The sequence below is a fragment of the Orcinus orca genome, chromosome 20 (assembly GCF_937001465.1).
Source record: "Orcinus orca chromosome 20, mOrcOrc1.1, whole genome shotgun sequence".
Lineage (NCBI taxonomy): Eukaryota > Metazoa > Chordata > Mammalia > Artiodactyla > Delphinidae > Orcinus > Orcinus orca.
Window position 1 is genome coordinate 30,571,294 of NC_064578.1, and position 21,823 is coordinate 30,593,116.

The 21,823-nt window shown below is 42.1% G+C and overlaps 1 protein-coding gene across 5 annotated transcripts in view; it reads right to left on the reverse strand.

Annotated features, from left to right (window-relative positions):
• FTO (FTO alpha-ketoglutarate dependent dioxygenase) overlaps positions 1 to 21,823 on the reverse strand; it is a 373,881-nt gene that overhangs the window by 141,645 nt on the left and 210,413 nt on the right. For 2 of the 5 annotated variants that reach the window (XM_049702733.1, XM_049702734.1), the window contains exon 8: positions 20,252 to 20,376. The exons of 1 other annotated variant lie outside the window; for it this stretch is intronic. In XM_049702733.1, the coding sequence (XP_049558690.1) occupies positions 20,252 to 20,376 (125 nt within the window). Of the gene's footprint in view, positions 1 to 15,333; positions 15,526 to 17,371; positions 17,418 to 20,251; positions 20,377 to 21,823 lie in introns of those variants that run through there. 2 more of the 5 variants (XM_049702737.1, XM_049702735.1) reach the window with 2 other exon arrangements.

Genomic DNA, 21,823 nt, shown 5'->3' on the forward strand with positions numbered 1-21,823 from the left:
CAGCCTGTGAGTTTCATCGTGAAGGCTGCAGGGAGGCCAAGCCGAACACCCTACCCCAGCTGAAACGGTGGAGGCTCTTTACTCCACCTTCTGAAATTTCGAGAATTTTAGCCCTTTCTCGAACCTGTAACAGGGCCCTTCCTGGATGCACGCCCTTTCTGGAGTTCTGCACTTCATTTTTAGGGCAGCCTACCTCCCTTTGACCTTCTTTTCTCTTTGACCTTCACTGATCAGTATGTTCAATGATAGTTATCTCATCATCCCAGGTTTCAAAGCTGGGCAAGGTGCATCATCTTCCCTTAAATGACAAGGTAACGTTGTTTTGTTCCAGGAGAAGATTCAAAACCCTATCCACACTCTGAGGTAGGTTCAGGGAAAAAAAAATCATGCTTCCTTTCGAATGAAAGACCCATCCACACATTGTTATGTTTCTGACACAACCCTTGAAAGATGATGTGTCTTTGCCCCCCAGAGAAATCAGAGAACTATGAATTTCCTTTGGCGGTGATTTCAACAACTCTAACTCAACTAACTCCTTAATTCTTAAGATGTGGTCATGTAGATCCATTTTTCCCCCTTTTCCCTTGTCTCTTTGATATTCCAAAATGAGTTAGAGAGAAAACTGTGAACTTTCTTCCTATATATCAACAATCGATGAACCCCTTTTCCTTGACAAGCATTAGAGTCAGCTCCCTGGCACTACACTTTCTATAGGACCTTAGCCTTCGTTTTTAAGTTTGATGCTATGGGTGATGGAAAAAAATGCAGTTATCTTACAGATGTGCATTGGGGGCAGCTACTAAAGGGTATTTTACTAGCTCAATATGGTAAAAGAAATCAGCCATAGCTGGCACCATCACACATTGTTTCAGAAAAATGCACTGTGGAGAACTGACACTGTACCTATAATTTTAAAAGATTTGCTCATTTAAACCGACCGGCAGCATTTTCTGCCACATAATGGAGAAATTCACAGGATGCTGGGCCCCTTCATGGCTTCTATGGCTATAAAAGCCCCTTCATGCTGGATTTTTTATATTTGGTAAATTAATAGTTTACTGTTCTAAGATTCCTGCATGTTTATATTATTGCTTTTCTAACATAAAAGTTTGTAGTTGTTATGGAAACATATGGTAACATTTGCTGCTAAATTTTAAATGCATTTTCTACCCCTGTTACACACCTGAAATGAAGCCAAAAACTCTCTTTGCTTTACATTAGGCTGAAATTCAAACTGGTCTGGATGACTATAAATGGTTACTGTTTGTCTTGGCTCCTACCTGTATCAGATTTAGACTGAGGAATCTTAGGGAAGAAATTACACGGGATAAAATGGATATTTCTAAATTACAAGTCCTACAATTCCAGTGGCTCCAAATATCAGCTTTCTGTTTCATCTCAGCCTGCCAGAAAGAAAATGGTGGGGCTGGACAATAGAAGATGGACACCATTTACCCTCCAGAGCCAAACCCTTCTTGTTTTGATTATCCTGGAGGAGGAGGCTGCCGATCCTGATGAGTTAAGTCTTGTTAGCAAATTAAATGGCTGTAGATTACAATGGTGCAAGGCATGAGTTTTAGCCCCTGGCTTCAACGTGAAATGACAAGAGTACACATTCTTTCAACCCATTTTGTTCTGCAATTTTCCTCTTTGAGCACCTCACAATTCTCAAGTAATTGTTCATGATGACTCCTGGCCCTTGGGGATGTTGGCTTGGAAACTTTTACTGGACAGTTTTCTAAGTGGCCCAATTACCCATTTCTCCGCACCTTAACACCTCACCCAGGTAAAGTTTCCTTGTGCAATGTGACTAGTCATAAATACTACTAAAAAAAAAAACGAAGCACTTTGGCTCAGAAAAATATCAGATGAGAATTCTTGCCGGTTTGAGCATCTTTCTGGAATTTTAAGTCAAGATAAACCAAGAGTCACAAAAGAACGTCAAATGTACACATTCAGTCTTGCTCTGGGACCTAGGAGACCTAATTCCTACTTACATCTTGGTCCTGAGGGCTTGATCTTCTATTCATTTCATTTGTTTAAGAGTTGAGATTAACTGTCACAGGTTAACTCTCTCTCTTTCACCATGCTACTTGCTGAAGAGTTCCATTTTAAGTTTAGGACAAGATTAGACATTGTTTCTATATATTTAAGTGAACGGGTGAAAGAATTATGATGCTTTTCTAAGTATGGAAATATGAGAAGTTGCCAAAGATTTTTTGCTCCCTAGGCCCTTGTTTGGTAAGTAATAAGTGACATCCCCTAATAGTACATATGCAGAGGCTTCTATGTCAGTAACTGAAAAAATAGGGTTATGATCTTCCTGCCCCCGCTTTTTCATTCATTCAAATAAGGAATTTCAAGTTCTAAGGCATCTGTTCAAGCATCCAGGATGCTAGCTAAGCCAAGGGCTCAGACTATAGACAAAGCAGGGCCCAATCAGTAGCACAGGTTAGAGCTTTCACAAAGCATGGATGACTACTGCATTATAATATTATACATATATATATGTACACACACATATATATACACATCATATATATATGATATATGCAAATTAAATATTACTTACATTATATATATAATTATATATACTGTTACATGTTTTCATGTTTCTCTACCTTTCTTCTTTAGAAAACAGACAGAGGAAAATATTTCTTCACCCATCAAGATGTAGAAAAGGCAATGATTAAAAAGAAGACACCAGAACCTCACTGCTTGGGCTCAAGTCCTGGTTTGGTCACTTACAACCTGTGTTATCTTGGGAAAATTCCTAGCTTTTCTGGGTCTTAGCTACCTTAATTGAGGTAACTTCTGAGTTTCAAGCTATCCACATACGGGTTGGCATGAAAAGTAAGCAAAGGAAATATGGGGAAAACACTTAGAATAGTTCCAAGAGTCATTAGAAGTTAGCTGCTCTTATTAATGATGATGATGATCATCATCATCTACTTCATAACTAATAGCATAATTATGATTAAGATACTTGTTTCTTAATCCCTTCAGTTTGTAAGGTCAGCACTTCCCAACCTTTGATGATGTGATCCACCATCATGATTTTCAGCGATATTCATAAACCACCCTACACTATTATATTTCCAGAATTTTTCTTTAAACCAACTTAAAAAAAGACAACAACTTAAAGACAGACTTTAGTCCTGTCCTCAACAATATGACTTGGGAACCATGGATCCAAACGTCAATCACACTTTTCTAATCTAAAGCAAAATACCTAACCTTTAAAATACAGAGTATTCTTCGGTATATTACAAAATCATCTTCTGTGCCACCTGTGCACTGTGTGTTACACTTCAGAGGCCTCTGGGCGCGGCCTTGGCACATTTTCGAAGGGCACACCTCTGCGTGAACTGGGAGACACCTCAGATTTGACAGAAACCACCACCACTATCTGCGTGGACAATACACAGCCTTGTCAAGGGACCGAACGTGGGTGACTGTCACTAAGCTTACTTCACTTAGCGCATATTCAAGTCTGAATCCTGTCTCAGTGCTGAAGGACTGAAAAGAATTCCCTTTCATTAGCCTAAGTCCCTAGTAATGCGAGCATTGTGCCGATGGGGAGACCACGAACAGGGGGAGGCCCTTGTGAAAGAAAAAACGACGCTATACGCAAGAGGTCTCCTCCAATCTCTGCAGGCCGGATTAAATGTATTTTGACCCCGTGCTGACCCATTTTCCTGTGATACATTTGGTACAAGAAAAGATTAATTACTTATGAAAATCAGATGAACATCTCTACAGCAAGTGTATTATCGCTGTATAGGACAGGACATAAAGGTTTGCACTTGTACCATTAGCTCAGCTATAATAAATGAGATGCTCTATGTGATGTATAATATGGTAAAGAGAACACAGCTGTTTGCTTCTGTAGGAAGGTGCATAGGTGCACTGCACCTGAGTCTGCAAACACTTAATAAGCCCTCAACAACAAAGCTGCATCCCTCAGAAGAGAGATGGCTGAAAACCATTATCCATGGATAATTAACTATGTCAGGACACTGAGGTCCTAACATGAGGTCCTCATAATTCCCCACTAAGGGAAGGACAGTAAAGCATTGTTATAATATATTACTGCTATTTAATAAGAAGACTGTTCTATTTGTGTGTTATTAATGCAAGCTGTAAGTTACAGCAGCATTTGAATTATTCTTGGTTTTTCTGGGCGCTGTATCCTGAAGGGCAAAGCAGCCCTTGGAGCTGAAGAGCCGTAAAGAAATACTTCCATTTGGGATTAAAATTTTAAAGATATAGTTGCAATTTGTTCTATTTATTTTCCCTCTGATCACATGAAGATATCCATGATGGACATTTATCACTGGAAAAGCCATCGCTAAAATGACCAGTGTTAAGGAGGTTCAAAGTTACATGCTGGTAAAACATGTCTAGTGGACTCCTTTGATCTCGAGAAGAGTCCATCATTTTGCTTTCTCCAAGTATCCTGGTCATTTTGAGACTCTCCCCTGTAGCACAAAGTATTTAAATTTCTCTGTAACGAGGCTCTTTGACGCCTGAAGACAAAAGCATCTCTCCATTTATTAAGATGACTTCCTACTGTGTGGGGCTGTTTTTTACCTCATAATTAAAATAGCACCTGAACACGGCCATCTGTGAACGCAGATTAAGTTTTTACAAAATGTGAATATCCTTTCATTTTTTTCTGCCAAATTCCTCTAAAACTCATACATAATTTGTGTGACATAGCCTCCCCCCAAAAAAAAGCTTAAATAAACTTCTACTCCAAAAAAAAAAAAAAAGGAAAAGTAGTTAGGGTAAACATTTTGCCTCCCACTGCAACCTTCCATGCGTCAATAAAATCCATAAATTAATGTACAGCTCTGTAATTTGCTCAAAGAATGAATGAGCTGTCAGTCTTCGCTTTCTGTTTCTAAGATTCTGTCAGTTTATGGCAACCCAGAGACACAGTTTGCCGCTTAATTTTCCTCTTCCTTTTTCAAATACACACATTTTGGAAAAGACGTTATTTATACAAAAGGCTGCCAAGACACTGGGTTAGGATAGATTTGGATATACAGACTATTTCACAAGCTGGTCTTATTTAACCAAAATAAAGCCTCTTTGGGAGTCTTTTGTACAAACTGCAAATCCATAAATGCAGAGATTATAAACATTGATACAGACATTTCTTCCAGAGGGTTTTCCGACCTGATGTTAACTTTACATTAGAAATTCATGTTTCTTTAGAAACGCTGGCTTATTTTAGTGAAATGGTTCCTCTGGTAGAGTTGGGGCTGTGATGTCAGCCGGGCTCCCTTCTAATAACCCTTATGAAATATTTACAATGAAATTGAACCACGCATGCGTAACAGCCGACTTTCGCGGCAGCCAAGGTTTAGGCTTACCTTTTTCCTTTTATTCAAGGAAAGAAATCGTTTTATGTTTTCCTCTTCTCCAGAAGATCAAACCCACATGTATTTAACAACTTCCCTGACCATACCTCCATGTGGCCATCAGTCTGAGCAATGAAACTGAAAGATTATTCTGACCACATGACATCTTTGTGCCATGAAGGAACAGCTGGGTTCCCCCATGGTGGAGCTGGGGATAAGGCATACACTCGAGGGTGTAATAGGAGAAATGGTGATCACCAGCAGTGGAGTCCCTGCCCTTCCTTCCTGAGAACCAAACTCTTCATTGGATTCCAAACGGCCAACATTTTTGCAGACGCCTTTTTTATGGTGACAATAAGCACCGTATACCCCTCATTCACTTTCAAAAACTCTCATATGCTTCCTCTGTAAAAGGGAAGATGAAAGACTGCCAAGTTAAAGGCAAAAAGTACGTGCAAACATTTCCTCCAAGCAAGAACTGACATAGAGCAGAACAATGTTACAAGGTCGCAGAGGCAGTACCCAGACTGCATCCTGGTCTCCCGGCCAGGGTCACTGCCTCTCTTCTCTAAAAGTATGAGAAGGTTGCGGGTATTTTTCACTCAGAGCAGGCAGGACTTGCATTCTATATCAGAATCCTAGCCACCACACCATCTAGTCTGCAGACATGTACTGATCAGCCTGAATACCAGGTACAAATCTTTGAATTATTGCTAACATTCAAATCATTAGGAGACTTCATAAACCAACACACATGATCTGAATGTTCCCCTTCTCTTACAAATGTAGGAGACCTAGTAACACGGATCCAGCCTCCTTGCTGCCCACTTCAGATAGGGTGTGAACTTCCCCATTCACTTCAATCCCACCTCCTGCCTTCATTTGTCTAGATTATCTGCCAGGCCCTGTTGACATTTGAGTCTGCAACCTCTTGTCTGAATTCACTAGAAAACTCACAAGTACCCAAGTATTAAGTTGTTTTATCGTTTTGAGAACGAAGAACAGAAGAACACTTCCTTGAGAAAGCCCAGAGGCTCTTCGGGCATGATCCCACCATTTCATGTGCCCTCCTAACTCCTCAAAACCAGGTCTCTCCAGAAAAGATGACAACTCTAATTCGAAAAAATACATGCACCCCAATGTTCACAACAGCACTATTCACAATAGCCAGGACATGAAAGCAGCCTAAGTGTCCATCAGCAGATGAATAGATAAAGAAGATGTGGGATGTGGGGGGTGTGTGTGTGTGTGTGTGTGTGTGTGTGTGTGTGTGTGTGTGTGTGTGTAATGGAATACTACTCAGCCATAAAAAAGAGTGAAATAACACCATTTGTAGCAGCATGGATGGACCTAGAGATTATCATACTGAGTGAAGTAAGTCAGACAGAGAAAGACAGATACCATATGACATCACTCAGATGTGGAATCTAAAAAAATGATACAAATGAACTTATTTACAAAACGGAAATCGACTCACAGACAGAAAACTTATGGTTACCAAAGGGTAAAGGGCAGGGAGGGATAAATTAGGAGTTTAGGATTAACAGGTACAAACTACCACATATAAAAAGGTAAACAACAAGTACCTACTGTATAGCACAGGGAACTATACTCAGTATCTTGTGATACCTATAATGGAAAAGAATTTGAAAAACAAATATATATATAAATGGAATCACTCTGCTGTACACCTGAAAATAACACTGCAAATCAACTATACTTCTACTTAAAAAAAAAAATCACAGTACCTAAAAAAAAAAAGACAAAAACAAAAACAAAAACCAGGCCTCATTCTCTCAGTCATGCAGCCCAGGTATAATGGTCTTCGGGGCCCTTGGTACAAAGGCAAGTACCTGTGTGAACACACAGAACATGCTCCAGAACACACAGGGAGAAATCAACAGCTTAGGGAAGGCCTACTTTACCTACCACGCAGAGCTGTCACCCTGCACCGAGACGGCCCTGTTCGTGTTTGCTTCACTCAGACTCACCCTGAGATTTCCACATGCACGCATACTTTCTTAATATGCCCTCTGACTTTTCTGCCACGGTCTGTTTTCAGTGCTGCTGGAAGATGCTGTGCTTAATAAGGCTCCCAATTCTCAGAGGCCCCCTCAAAGCTTTTAAAGCGAGCATAACATGCGGAATTTCAAATGAAGAACCAACAGCAGAAAGATCATTTACAGTAACTATACAAACAAGCTAAATGAAAGGCTTGTGTTCAAGTCATTAAAAATAATAATGCCGAAACCCCGAGGGCTGAAATGTAAAGCTTCTACTTAGTGTGAGGAAACAGAAAAGGAGGGTGTTTATTATCGCAATAAGAAAACCTGCTAATTTATTTAGTGGGCAATTTTAGGAGGACGTTTGTTCACAGCGAAATCTCACTTGATCAGATTGGATAAAAAATAATAACCACAAAGAAAATGCCTGTTGAAGCCAAGGGCTTTGGCCAGATGGGCATCACCCGGAGAGGCCAGCGCGAGGCTTTTGGGAGGCACGGCCCCTGGTGCCTCCTGCCTCTCTCCTCCCGGGCTCTCCGGAACCAAGCCCAGAGTTATTTATAGAGTTATCTCTCTCACACTTTGCAGATGATGCCTAACATCAAGACAACAGAGAAGAGGCGAGGTCTCCGGACCTGCCCGCCTACAACAAGTTTCTGTAAAGTAATGAATACAGACAGCTTGGGGACCGTTCACCTGTGCTGCCTGCCTCTTCCTGCCTGCAAAGTGGAACCACCAGGGATTGGCAGAAGGTACTTGTCTGACAGGGCCAGGACAGCCTTCCTCCTCAGTGACAGCCTGGGCCTCCCCTCTTAAACTTGACCCACCGTAATTCCTTCACAATGCGGCAGCGAGGCAGCTGACAGTAGCAGCTGCAGCTCCTAAGCGAGATGGATGGAATTTTCATAACTGGTTCCCCAAGTTACATTTTACCTTCAAGATAATTTATGAGCTGCTCCGGAGCCTTGAAAAGACAATATGCTTGCCATAAAATTAACTGTAACAGTCTTGTAGGTTATAATTAACACTGGGAGGGTAGCACCAACTGGATGAAACACATGGCATAATTGATGGTGAAACTGGAAAGGGGGCAAGCTAACAGTATCATCACGGCACACGCCGCCTTAGCAAAACCGATACTTTCCAGGGGTTAATTACAATCGCCTTCCAGGTCTCCTGTTCTGGGAGGGAAGAGGCCAGAGCTGGCCAGGGAGGGGGGGAGATTTTGCTGGCAAGGCCACGGGGCACCTGGACACGGATGCAGAGACTGTCGGCAGGCTGGAAAGAGAGGCAGGCCGAACCCAGAGCGGGCCGAGAATCTGGGAAGGTGCTTCCCAGAGTTCAGACCAGGCCCTCCACAAGGCTGCCTCGTAGACATGACTTCATTTTCTCAGTAAACTGCATCTTTTTCAGTGAAGATAAAGATCTGGATAAAAAGAAGGAAATCAGAACTTCCAAGATGCCCTCCCAAGGCTTATGATATTTGTTCAGAACACAATTGAATTGAAGCATTTCAATTTAACGTGGGCATATCTTTGTAAAAACTCAAGATGTTCCACTAAACCTCAAGTTTATTAAACTACAAAGTAGCACCCTGTCCAGAGAAGAGGATGGACACAAAGCTAGTAAGAAAAGGCGTGTCAATCACTCCCCTCTCAGAAAGAAACACTAAACTATCCCTTTCCTGAATGGACACTAAGCAGCCCGAGCTATGCCACCAAAACACTTAATATTCTAAACACACCAGAATCACTCAAGTAATTTCAAGAAGCAATGTTAAGGTGACTGATCTATTTTTGTTGTTTGATTTGTCTGTTTTGTTTTGTTTTGTCCTGGGACAAGATGGTGAAAATCATTCTGATAAATGATGCAACAGTGTCCCCTACAGGCCGACAGAGCTATTCCTCACCCCCTCCGCGCCCCACCCTGCCCTCACTTCCTCAACTGGAAGCCAGAGTTAAGCTTTTATCTAGAACCCGGAATATACCTGACAGAGGAAAGTTGTAAAATACACTGGGGACACCCCTGAGATAAAATAAAATTACTGCTCTTCATGTGCGGTAAATTGTTCCCCAGGTATAAACATACTGTACAGCGGTGATTAACCCATTATGGAGAAGATAAATCCTACCTGTCCAGCCTAAGGGAATCTACTCCAATCAGCCGGCTCCGAAATTCCTCCACTTAGAGGATTTACAGATTCTCGTAGGCTAAACTTTGATGTTCTCATCTGGGCCCCTACACTCTTCCACCTCCTGAAAGATTGTAACCAGTATAAAAGAGATGACATAGCTACAAAGGTAGTAACTTTCCTTTACAGGATTTCTGGTAGCGAGATTTATAAAGTATGAGCTGGAAACTACTTCCTCAGAGAGAGAGAGAGAGATGCCTCCACAACTAAAAAGTGTGAAACGTGTTTAGGTACCAGAGGAAATAAACATTTACAGATACACGCCTGCCTATCTCCATGCTGGGAAGGATCCTGGGAGGTTTCTAACCCTTACACTGTGAGACCCAGGTCAAGCACTACGAGAACACGTGAGTGGCTGACAGAGAGGAAAGCCTTGCTACTGCTCTGGCTGTGGCCACACAGCAGAGGTCTGAGCTGGTCTGTTTTGGCTTCAATTCCATCTCCACTACCTACTAGCTGTGCTGCCTTGGGCAATGACTCTGCATCTCTCTGCCTCCCTTTTCTCACCTCTTCGAGCATTTACGACTCTGTCCGGCACTTGGTGAGTTCTCACTAAATGTTAGCTGCTAGTATTGCTAAAATTAGGACAACTGCAGATTTCAAGGACGGTGGAGGTAGAAAGGTAAAGCCAGCAGGAGTGACACTTACCCCACCTTTAGTGACTCCCTGGGATCTAACTTAGAGGGTCACACCTTGTCAGAGCTGGAAGACGTCTTCGAGGTCACCTGGATCAAGCCACTTCTTGTGTAGATGAAGCTGCTGACATCCAGTGTCTGTGACGTGCCCAGAGGCTACAGCCAGCTGGAGATGGGATTCAAACTGGTATTCAGACCTCTGTCTGTCAATTCAATGGGACTGTCCTTACTTAGGACAGGGCCTGACACAGGATGAGCTGTCTAATGCTCCTTCCTTCGCCAGCTCAGCAATATCAAGCCCATACCATGAGGCTTGGGTTTTACATGGGGGCACTCTCTCAAAGGAGAGGCCAATTTGGGTGAGTCTGGCTCGGACTGTTATTCACTTGTTCGCTGTGATCTGAAGAAGAGGGGTAATTTTTATTGAGCACCTAGTATGTGACAGGTACTTGCTCTAGGTGTTTTCCATGGAATCCCTTAATCGGCCCTATGGAATAGGTTCTATTATTATCCCCTCAGGCAAGTTACAAATGAGAAAAATTGAGGTTCAGAGGGGTTAAGTAACTTGTCAAGTTCATTGTAACTTTCCTGGAGTCACAGAAGTGGATCCAAGAGTCAAACCCAAGCCATCTGACTCAGCATCTATGCTCCCAACCTCTATACCATATTCATAAAATTTACTCTGAAAGAAATCATTTTTTCCCCCCATTTAACAAGGAGAACTCTCTGGAGAGAAGATAGCCCAGAATTTATCCTATGACCCATAATCACATATAGATTTCTCCCCTATTTCTCACTCACACTTGGAGACGGGCAGCTCTTGCCATCACAGTCTCACAATGGAGCAGGGCTCCTCACAGAGGTCAGGCATGTGATGAGTCGCACAAGAACACTTCTGGAGAACTGGCCACTTTCATCCCTGGGACAAGGGTTTCCCCCAAATCCTGACTTAATCTCTTGCATTGCATTATTAGACTATGCTGTTTTCTCGCCTAGTGAAGTGTTACTCAGCTCTATAACCTCAGGGCCTACAATAGTGCCTGGTACCAGGTAGGCACGCGACAAATATTTGTGGAATCAGTGCATGACCGACAGCACACTCACAGTAACCATGACCACCATCTATCAAGTGCTGCAGTGCATTGTCACTTGGAATCCCCCCCAACACCAATGAGATACGTACACCTTCTCCCGTTCACTCTTAAGAGATATTTGTGAATATAATGTGGCCTGAATTTAAGGCTTCCTTAAAGTGAAGACATTTAAGGTGACACATCTTTTGTTTTAAAGTCACTGGGAACACAGGTGTGGACTATCTAAGGAGAAATTAATGCTGTGGACTCCCAAGGACGGTGAGCCTCAGAACCCTGATATTCCCTTAATATCTCACAAATCTGACCCACTAGAACTAAAGCTGCAAGTTTCATAACAAGTGATCACCTTAGGAGGAGGATCGGGAGAGAAAATGTTATCTCTATCTCAACTGAATAACTACATTTTGGTTCTTCCGAGTGTTTGAATGGGCAGGACATGGCAACTACACGCATTTTTTTTTAAAGAAACGTTCAGAGTTCCACTTAGGAAAACACTTTTTGTCATTCCACTAGAACAGAAGCTCCATGAGAGAAGAATTCTCATCAGTTTTGCTCATTGCTGTGTTTCTAACTGCCCGAACAGTGCTTGGCAAATAGCTGACACTTAATAGGTATTTGTTGAATAAATAAATGAATGAATCCATGTTTTCTCAAAAAGTTGAAGAAGCACTGCCTCTAAGAAACAGCCAGCAGCCACTCATAGTCAGAAAGCTGCCAGGAGCGGGGCTCATACCGAAGCCTATGTGTTGATTTTATAAATGAGATGCGCAGAAGTCAATTGGCTTTTGTCCCCCGTAAAACTGTTCAAATAATGACAGTAACAATGGTAATAACATTAACAACACTTGCCTCCTTAAGATAAGTTGCTGTATCTTGGAAAAAAGGTAACCCTATCTCTAGACTCATTTAATCCTGGCTCTAAATTTATACAATGTTTCAATTCCTACACATTTATGAGGAGGTTTTATGGAGTTATCGGATTTTATGGAGTCATCTGGTTCAGAGACACAAAGGACATTCCTCTGCTAAGGGCAGCAGAAAGCAGAAACTGCAATTATTACAGGAGATGGGGCAGATGCATTAAAAAAGAAAGACATGGATGGCAACTAGCCGGCCAGAGCCTCCCTGCTGCTCCCTGGAACCTTCTTCGTTTACCCCTCACTCCCACCCACAATGCTGCACACAAATTTAGCTCATTGCAGGAGACAGCTACTGAACTGGAAATGCCACAGCTTTTGGTCCCCAAATAACCTGGCCTGAAGCAGCAGCCACTCTCTGTGGCATGAATGACAGCAGTTGACATGGTCAGATGACTCACCATGTGCTGTCTCAGAAGATAATTACATCACTCTCATCATCCCATAGCCCATCCTCAAGGCTGGTGGTTCCACTTTTTGTGACCACAACTTCTAGGATGGAAAACAAATTCTGGCCCCAATGCCTAGCCGCCAAGACTGAGCTCATCACTGTACTGATACCATCAGAGCCATATCAGGATGTCAGCAGATAACCAGCAGGGAGCAGCTGTCCTTTGAGATATGGACTCGAAGCCATATTTAGCCTCAGCTTTGTCCCTCCTGGCCTGAAACCTATTCCTTTATTCAGAGAAATGCCCCTAGGGAGGCCTTTCCCCCTCCCCCTGTTCTTCCTTTCTTCATTCATTCTATTTCACTTCCAGGAAGGGCAGGGACTCAGGAATGGCTGGCTCAGGGAGGAAACCATGTCTTTTTGTCCCGAACCCAGCTCAGTTCCATGCTGTTCACTCCTGGGCTCTTCCTCAAGTACCCAAGTCAGCCTGTGCCCATGACACCCTTCCTCCCTCATGCTGGAAGTAAGGGTCAGAGGTGCTGTGTTGGGAGTTAAATACCAGAGAAGTGCCTATCAGAGAGCTCTCCTTACATCCAGTTTCAAGTTTTCCACCGCTGGCAGTGTCTCAAACGTTCATTCCTCTTCAAATTAAGAAGAAACACAAATATAAATACAGGAGTGGGTTGAGGAGAAAGCTGCTTTTATTCAGTCAGCCACTGAATCCATCTGAGTGCCAGGCACTGTTCTAGACACAGGGGATGTGAGATGCGCAGGCAGCAAGCATGTGGCTCACACAGGGCACCGTTCTAACGGAGGAGACAGCTTAAAGTTATGCTGTGCAGGTTTTCTAGTTGGTGCACAGCCAAATACCCAATCTCAAGGAGCTTACATTCTGGTAGGAGAGACAAAAATATAAACACAGAATCAAGTACATATATAATACATGTTGGGTTACTCCTCCTCATAAGCTTCTATCAAACTGTAAGTTCCTGGGACGAGACTCCATTGCTAAATCATTCTTCCGTTTCCCACAGTGCCACACACAAAAAAGAATGAAAATCTGCATGCTAGCCATTGTGTTCTTATTATTCTCCCCTTGCCCTCCCCTACATTAAACTATAAATTATTTCAGAGTTGAGACTGTTTCACACTCATCTTGCCACTTCGCACAGCATTGAACACAGTTAACTTGTACATAACAAGCACTCGGTAAATAATCGTTTATAATTGTGAAACTGGACTGGGCCAACCTGTCAGTTTTGAATAGAACTCAATCCTGCCAGGAGACAAGAGGAGAGACCAGATAACCGTGGAGAAAACAGTACTGTGCTGGCCTTAGAACCAGAGTCGACCCACAGAGTCATTTACACAAACCGTTAGACTTGCTGCACCCAGATCAGGGTTCTGAAGCTGATTCGCTTAGAAAAGTAAATCCTGTTCATTACAATGTCAGGGTTATGACAACTAGATTTTGGAGCCCTAACAAAAGTGTCTAAAGTGGATCCATCCTGGAGGTAAGGGGTGATGGCTGGGGCTGTGGAGGAGAGCAAGATGGTCAATAGGAAGATGTTTGGTTGTTTTACTGGTCTAGAAAAGATGCTAACTTGGCAGTTTTTTTGAGAAGCCAAAGCCCAATATGGGGAAGACATGTCTTATAAAGACGTCTAGGTCTAGAGAATTACTTTTAACTCTTAGAAGGAAGTAGTTCTAAAAGCTTTGCTAAGAAACCGCCATAAACATGTTTAAAAAACTTTTCTCAGTACCATTCTAAGCTCCTTGGACCCAAATGAAGTTGTCTACTACGGGAATACAGTAGGCCCTGTTTGAGCCTAGAAGTTAAGAACTTAGGTGGAGAGTTTCCACTTAATTAGCCTACATTCCTATCCAGTGTGCAATGCTCAGAGATTCTACAATGAAAGAAATGAAAGACAATGGTAGAAGGGAGAAGTAGGGGGTCTACAGAAACAAACAAACAAAATATGCACGTGGGCCACCTGCCAACAAATCAAGGGCCAGGCCTAGCCATGGAAATGGAGAGATGGGCACAGCTGCACACTCATGCCAGCTTCGCCTGGAACTCCATCCATCTTATTAGCCAGATACCCCTCATAGGCTCGTGACTTCCTTACCACTTAAGGGATAAGTCCTTAAGTCTGTCATGTTTTAAAATCTCCTAATAAAAAAACTAATGGTGTTAAACAAGCACATGAAAAGACACTCAACATCATTAGTCATCAGGGAAATGCAAATCAAAACCACAATGAGATAACATTAGGATGTCTGTAATCTAAAAAAGGTAAAAGGACAGGTGTTGGCAAGATCGTGGAAAAATCAAAACCTTTGTGTGCTACTGGTGGGAATGTCAAATGGTGCAGCAGTTGGGGATAAGAGTCTGGCAGTTTCTCAAAAAGTTAACATAGAGTTGTTATGTGACCCAACCGTTCCAGGCCTAGGTTTATACTCAAAGGAAGTGAAAACATGCCACTCAAAAACTTGTACATAAATGTACACAGCAGCATTATTCATAAGTGCCAAAAAGTGGAAACAACCCAAATGTCCATCAACTGATGAATGGATCAACGAAACGTGTTCTATCCATACGATGGAATATTTTTTTGGCAATACAAAGGAATGAAGAACTGATACATGCTACAATGTGGATGAACCTTGAAATCATTACGCTAAATAAGAAAAGCCAGATACAAAAGGTCACAAATTATATGATTCCATTTATAGAAAATGTTCAGAACAGGCAAATCTATAGAGACAGAAAGTACAACAGATTAGACAGAAAGTGGTTGACAGGGAGTGTGGGGAGAAGGGGAACTTGAGAGTGGTTGTTCACAGGTCCAGGGTTTCATTTTGGGGTAATGGAAATGCTCTGAAATTGAATAATGGTGATGGCTGTTCAATCTTGTGAATATACTAAAAAAAAAAAACCCACTTAACTGTATACTTTCAAATGATTAATTTTATGTTATATGAATTACATCTCAATTTGGCTTCTCAAAAACCCCCGAATGGCCTGGCTTTTGTCTTATTTTTTGTATTTGCACCTTACTGAGCAAAAATTTAAAGGAGAGTACTTTAAAGGTAAAAAGCACAGTTCGTTCTAGAAGCGTTCCTCAGCTCCCCGAGTTATCCTTCACCCAGCTTTCTGCTCGCTGTAAATCCCCATGGACATACACAGTTGAGTCAAAACCTCTGTAAATCTCCATGGACATACACAGTTGAGTCAAAACCAGGATGAAAAAATGCTACCTTTGGGTAATGTTTAGAAGGTTTTTATTTCTATTTTAAACACAAGAATTGTCTGGGTGAGGCTTGTATGATATAGACAATAGAGTTCAACATAAGGGATTTTCAACAGTACGGCAATGCTAGACTTCAGAGACATCTACAGTTAAATACTTTCCTAGGAGGGCAAGAGCAACATGCCACTCTGTTGTGGTCACGAGGGCTCCACCACTTTCTTTTCCACTGCTTTTCACAGCTTCTTTCTAGGAACTTGCTAAATTCTCGTCCCCAGACAAATTCTTAAATTGGCCACTGAGCACAGTTTAAGAATTTATCTCATACACAGCACCTCACACGGTATTTTGTATATAGTAGGCATACAAAATATACAAAAATATTCATGGAATAAAATCGTTCTCTTTCAGAAAGTAGAGGCATGGCATGTGCCCCCGAAGAAGAGCACGGAGATTTGTGAATGCCAATGTCACTGGTCAGAAACCAGGACCCTCAATGCCCACAGGAAGCTGGGAGAGAGCTTTAAATAGATTACTCTTATCCATTAACAAGTAAGGGAACATATAGCTTGTGACCGACCCATTGTTGGCACTAATGAGCATCGCAATGATGTTTCTTTGAAAAAGGAATAAAGAAAGGAACAGACTATCTACTCAATTAACATTAGGTGCTTTCTTATTTTTTAAAAAACTGCCAAGTGTGGTAGTAAAACAGTGTGCAAGAGTCACATGTATATTAAGTATCGAAAAAAAAAGAAAAAAGAATGTATAATCTTCGGTGGCCAGATGCTGAAACAGATCACAGCTTTTTGGTAAAGCGTTTTTGCCAGTGTTTGACTTAGTTACATTCTCTAGACTATGCACGCAAGCAGGAAAAAAATAATTTGCTTCTCATTGTGACCTGTGCAAAATAAACAAAGGCGCTGATTTTTCCTGTTTCTTATTTAGAAAAACAACTCAGGCCTGGACATTGAACTGTACCTTTTCTTTAGTGCACTTTTCAAATGATAATTTCTTCCACTGTCACCATTAAATCTTAATCCATTCCAGCTCCTTGCATGGGTCACTGAGTCTATATGTACTGCTGTTATTTTAAAATGTTTCCCCTTGGTAGGGAAAGAGGGGGAGAAAAGATGCTGAGGGCCAGATGGGCCTCTTCACAGTTCATTTATCAAACCTAATACATCGGGCTCCACCCTCCTCTCACTCACTACTGCGGTTAAACTTCCATATAATTTGGTAATCATTTTCATTATCAGAGAGTGACCCTAAAGCAGCCTATCCGGAGACACCCAGCCCTTGCAGCTGCTCTTTTTCTGCCTCTTCCTACAGTAGACCCTAAGAACCTCCGAGTTTATTAGCTGCAGGCTGACCTTTGGGCTGCAGAGGTCAAGAAGGGGTCAGATCAGAGGGCTTGCCCAGTTCTTTAAAAGCTATAACAAGCTGTCCATCAGGCAGAGTGGACTGTATAAACAAAGCCAAATCTTCAGAAATTCTGTACCACTTCTGTTAACACTTACCCTGCATTCACACGGCTTCTCCCGAAGTGCTTTGGATCATTCAACTCTGGGGAAGTGAATAGACAGCCCTAATAAGTCTATTTGGAGAGGGTTGTTTATGGGATTACTGGGCTTGGGGAAGGAAACCCACAGCACTCAGATGTGCCTCTAGAATCCCAGGGTTGTGTGACACTGTGACAAACTCAGTTACCCCAAGTCACGCAGAATTGACACTTTCCTCCAAAAGCTAAATTACAGGGAACATATGCTTTCAGTTTAAGAGACTTCAGTGAGTCCCAAACAATGGCTCGGCTCCTGGCCGAGGAGAGAGAGACAAATATTTTCAAACCAAGTTACAAGTTGCACTTAATATAGTCTCCCTAATATCATTAACATAAATGAGCCTACTGAAGTGGGAGGAACCTTTACTACAACAGACTTATACTAAAGCTACCGCCAGCTGTGGAGTCTCAGGTGACCTAAATTTCTCGAAGTTGTACTCTTCCTAATGCGTTCTCTAACGTGCAATATCAGGTAATTAGAGTCATCTGCATTTAACTTTCAGAGGAAAACATTTCTATTATCTAAATCTAAAGGATCCCCTGATAGCTTTGATGAAAGTAAAATACTGTTAACCCACTGCTTGGCCTTTGGTGAGCGCTAATTATTATCTCTCAAAGCACGTTTTTCCTTGTGTAATTCCAAGGTACACAACAGGCCAACGTCTGAAACACTGGCAGCTCAGTCAGTGCCGCAGTGGGTGTTTTATAACTTTCACCACCACACGCCCGATGGCTACTCGAGGCGATGCCCGATTCCAGACGGCCAGAGGAAGCTTTGATGAGGAAAAGAAAGGTGGATGGTAACTGTCTGTTTATACAGACGATACGGATGAGTCTTTTAGATAGGTCACCGGGATGGGAAACATCAAATGGTGCTGGTGAAGGGGCAGGGGGAAGGATTATGGTTATTTAATACTCTGAGGACACTTCCTTCTGAGCTCTCAAGACACCACCCGCTTGAAATCTTCTTTCAGGTGTTTAGTTTTAAGGAGGTCTGCAGAGTGTCAGCTGCTAAGCCCTTTCTTGTCTCCTCCCCTGCCACAAAGGACTCGAGAAGTTTTGTTTCAGATGCTAGACTACATCAACTTCAGCTCTGGCACCAGCTCCTGATTAAATTGTTAGCAGTTAAGGGCCAGAAATGCTGAAACCAGACTCCTTTTAAACAGGCCATTTTGGCCACGCTGTCTGATGAGTTGGTGTATAAGGAAATTATTGTTAACAAACCAAATGCACTCGATAGAAGACATCCATTCTCGACATTTCCTCTCGCTGTGCTGTCTTTGGAGGGGTTGGGGGGATGGGAGAGAGTTTACAGGGGGCTCTCTCTCTCTCTTTCTTTCTTCCCTTCCTTCCTTCTCTCTCTCCACCCCCCGCCCCCCGCCCCACCTCTTTCTTTATCCCTTTCCTATTTAGTAAGAACACCAGGGAAATTCCCTGGCGGTCCAGTGGTTACAACTCCACATTTTCACTGCCGAGGGCCCGGGTTCACTCCCTAATCAGGGAACTAAGATCCCACAAACCCCACAGCGCAGCCAAAAAAAAAACAAAAACAAAAGAAATCACCAGGGGAAAAGATATAAAAGGTCAAAGAGAGAGAGAAGCCTCTTAGATGTCCCCTCATGGATATTCCGCTATTTAATAGAATATCCATACTTGAGTGAATATACATATTTAAACTGTAATACAAAGAAAATGTTAAAATTAATTATTGAAACTTCAATTGAAAGTCATTTCATGACTGTAGTTGAAACTGTCATTTACCCTGACCACACTACAAAAAAGGGGGCAAGGGGAGAATGTCACTGGGAATTTTAAAATTATGGTTTCAATGCAAGTCTAAATTCAGAGACAATACACACATGTGAAAAAGCAGCTTTCTGATACCCAATTCGAATGGACAGTTCATCCTCTTAACTGTCTCCTTCCTTGGAAAATGCTCCTCTTCAGGCTTGTTCAGGCAAATCTATTTTTATGAGAATTGTTACTAGTAAAGCCATCAATGATTGTAATTCTGTGGCATGGACTCATTTGGAGGATATCATGGCTATCAATAAATGTTCTTGACTCCCAGGCACACAGAATTTTTAAGCATAGAATGAGACTCTGACACAAAATCCAGCATCATTTTCCTGATTCCTCTACCTCTTGCTTAGAGACAGACGGTAATTCAACAATACACATTATGCATCTGAAGGATAACTAACGTTTGAGGGAACTGGTTCCAGGTTTCTACCAACCAACCAGCCGCTGTGCGAAGAAGAGCAGGGTAACGTGGCATTTAGTATGCAAGCACCGATTCTGTAAAACCTGATGGTCTGCAGAAACTTGCTACCAGTTAACAGCTTTCTAACCACAGCTAAGTCCATGTGCAAAGAAACTGGGCTGAAGCCAAAGTCATTTCTATTTGGTCAGTTCTGAAAATGGGGTTGTTGAATAGACTAAGTTCAAGCGATCTGCCTCCCAAGTGATGTAAGAGTACCGTGTGGATTTCCCAGACATCTGCTCGAACTAAACAGCAATGCTCGTCTTTTAGATGGTTGATTAAAAGGGTTCTCCAACATCAGGTACTTAAATTACCGTACTCTCAAGATGCAAACATTTCTGCTAAATGTTCTACTCGGGGATAAATCATACATGCACACAGATGACATCACAGATCATTACAATTAATGTAGGTACCATGTGTAGGAAAGCTAACTTTGGCTGAAAGCATCTGTAACTTGCTTCTTTTTCGTGGCCCCTCCAATGAGAGGGATGAGACCAGCTGTCAGGAAGGGCTTAGCCAAAGAAAGCTCTTGTTTTCCAGGGACGACAAATCCCATTTCGTAATAAAACAAACCTGGCATGCCATTCCCTCCTCAGGTTCTGGCGAGCGGTGAGTGTGGCAAGGATGGCCGTCAAGATCTCATTCCTTTGTTCTACAGGGGTCCCCTCTCTTCTAACTTCCCGAAGCACAGCATTTGTCTAGAAGAAATGATCCCCCAAAAGAGAAAGTGAAAGTAAAAAAATTAATAATAAAAAAAAGCCCATAAGCAAATAAGGACAGTAAATCAATGGCTTTTTTATTATAGTTCCCCTGCTAACAAATCAATACAATAAATGATGGTCAAAAATGGCCAGCATATATTTTGTGTTTAATCAATGTACATGGCACACAAGGTAAACTCTAAAGCTCCATTGCCTTAAGTAACACATCAAGATACTGTGCGTTCTCGTTCTAATTTTCTCAGTGCACCAACGACTTTTTTATCCTGGGAACTGCCTACCACGAGCTATTATTAGAAATGATTTTCACATACAGTTTACCATGAGTTGTTTCTTTGACTTTCCCTCTCTCTCGTTCCTGCCACCCAGCTAAGGCTTACTGCACTCTTTCTTATTTGAATCATTAATTTCTATTTCCATCCATGCCAGGAGTTTTTTTTTTTTGAGGGGGGGTTCACTCATTTTCCGTGCTTGTTGCAAATCAAGAGCTTGCAAAGAAAGAAACACCCAGAGCACAAGAATCAGAGAACAGTGTATCTCCATGAATATCTTTCCAGCTTTGAAAATCCACTACGTATTTCGAATAGTAGGTACAGGGATTCTTATACAGAGTAGACTTATGATTTGAGGAAGAATCATTTATTCTTTGGCTATTGTTGTGGTCCTTAAAAAAAAATTAGGCTCACGGGTGAGTACAAAAACCACTCAAGCAGTCAAAGCACAAGCACGTGACACCCTGTTTACTCTAACAAGTAGCATTACATCAAAACTCAAATTTGAAACTGTCATTTCAACTTTATCTACAGCTCACCTCTGTAGGCTCTTTTTTTTTTTTTTCCGGAACGCGGGCCTCTCACTGTTGTGGCCTCTCCCGTTGCGGAACACAGGCTCCGGACGCGCAGGCTCAGCAGCCATGGCTCACGGGCCCAGCCACTCCGCGGCACATGGGATCTTCCCGGACCGGGGCATGAACCCGCGTCCCCTGCACAGGCAGGCGGACTCTCAACCACTGCGCCACCAGGGAAGCCCTGTAGGCTCTTTTTATGTGTATTTTAAACATGCAAATGTCTGTGACACTAGGACAACAATTAAGAAAACAATGGAAAGTATTCTACTGGCACTTGAAATTTGAGTGAGCAAATGCCTTTCAAGTTTTAATCACAGAACTTTTCATCACATGTATTTATCTTCACATAACTGGAGGAGAAACCTTTAAGATTTATAAGTGTTGTTTTTCATGTAAAGGTAGGGGGCTTCTTTGGAGATGTTATAACCAAAGCAGTTGCCAAAAGGAATAAAACTGCCACTTCCTCTGTTCTAATTACTCAGTGTATTTCTTATTTAACTGATGTCAATACCTTCATTTACTTGAAAAGCGCACTCAAAATTTGATGCTCATGGATCTTGAAATACTACTTATTTAGTC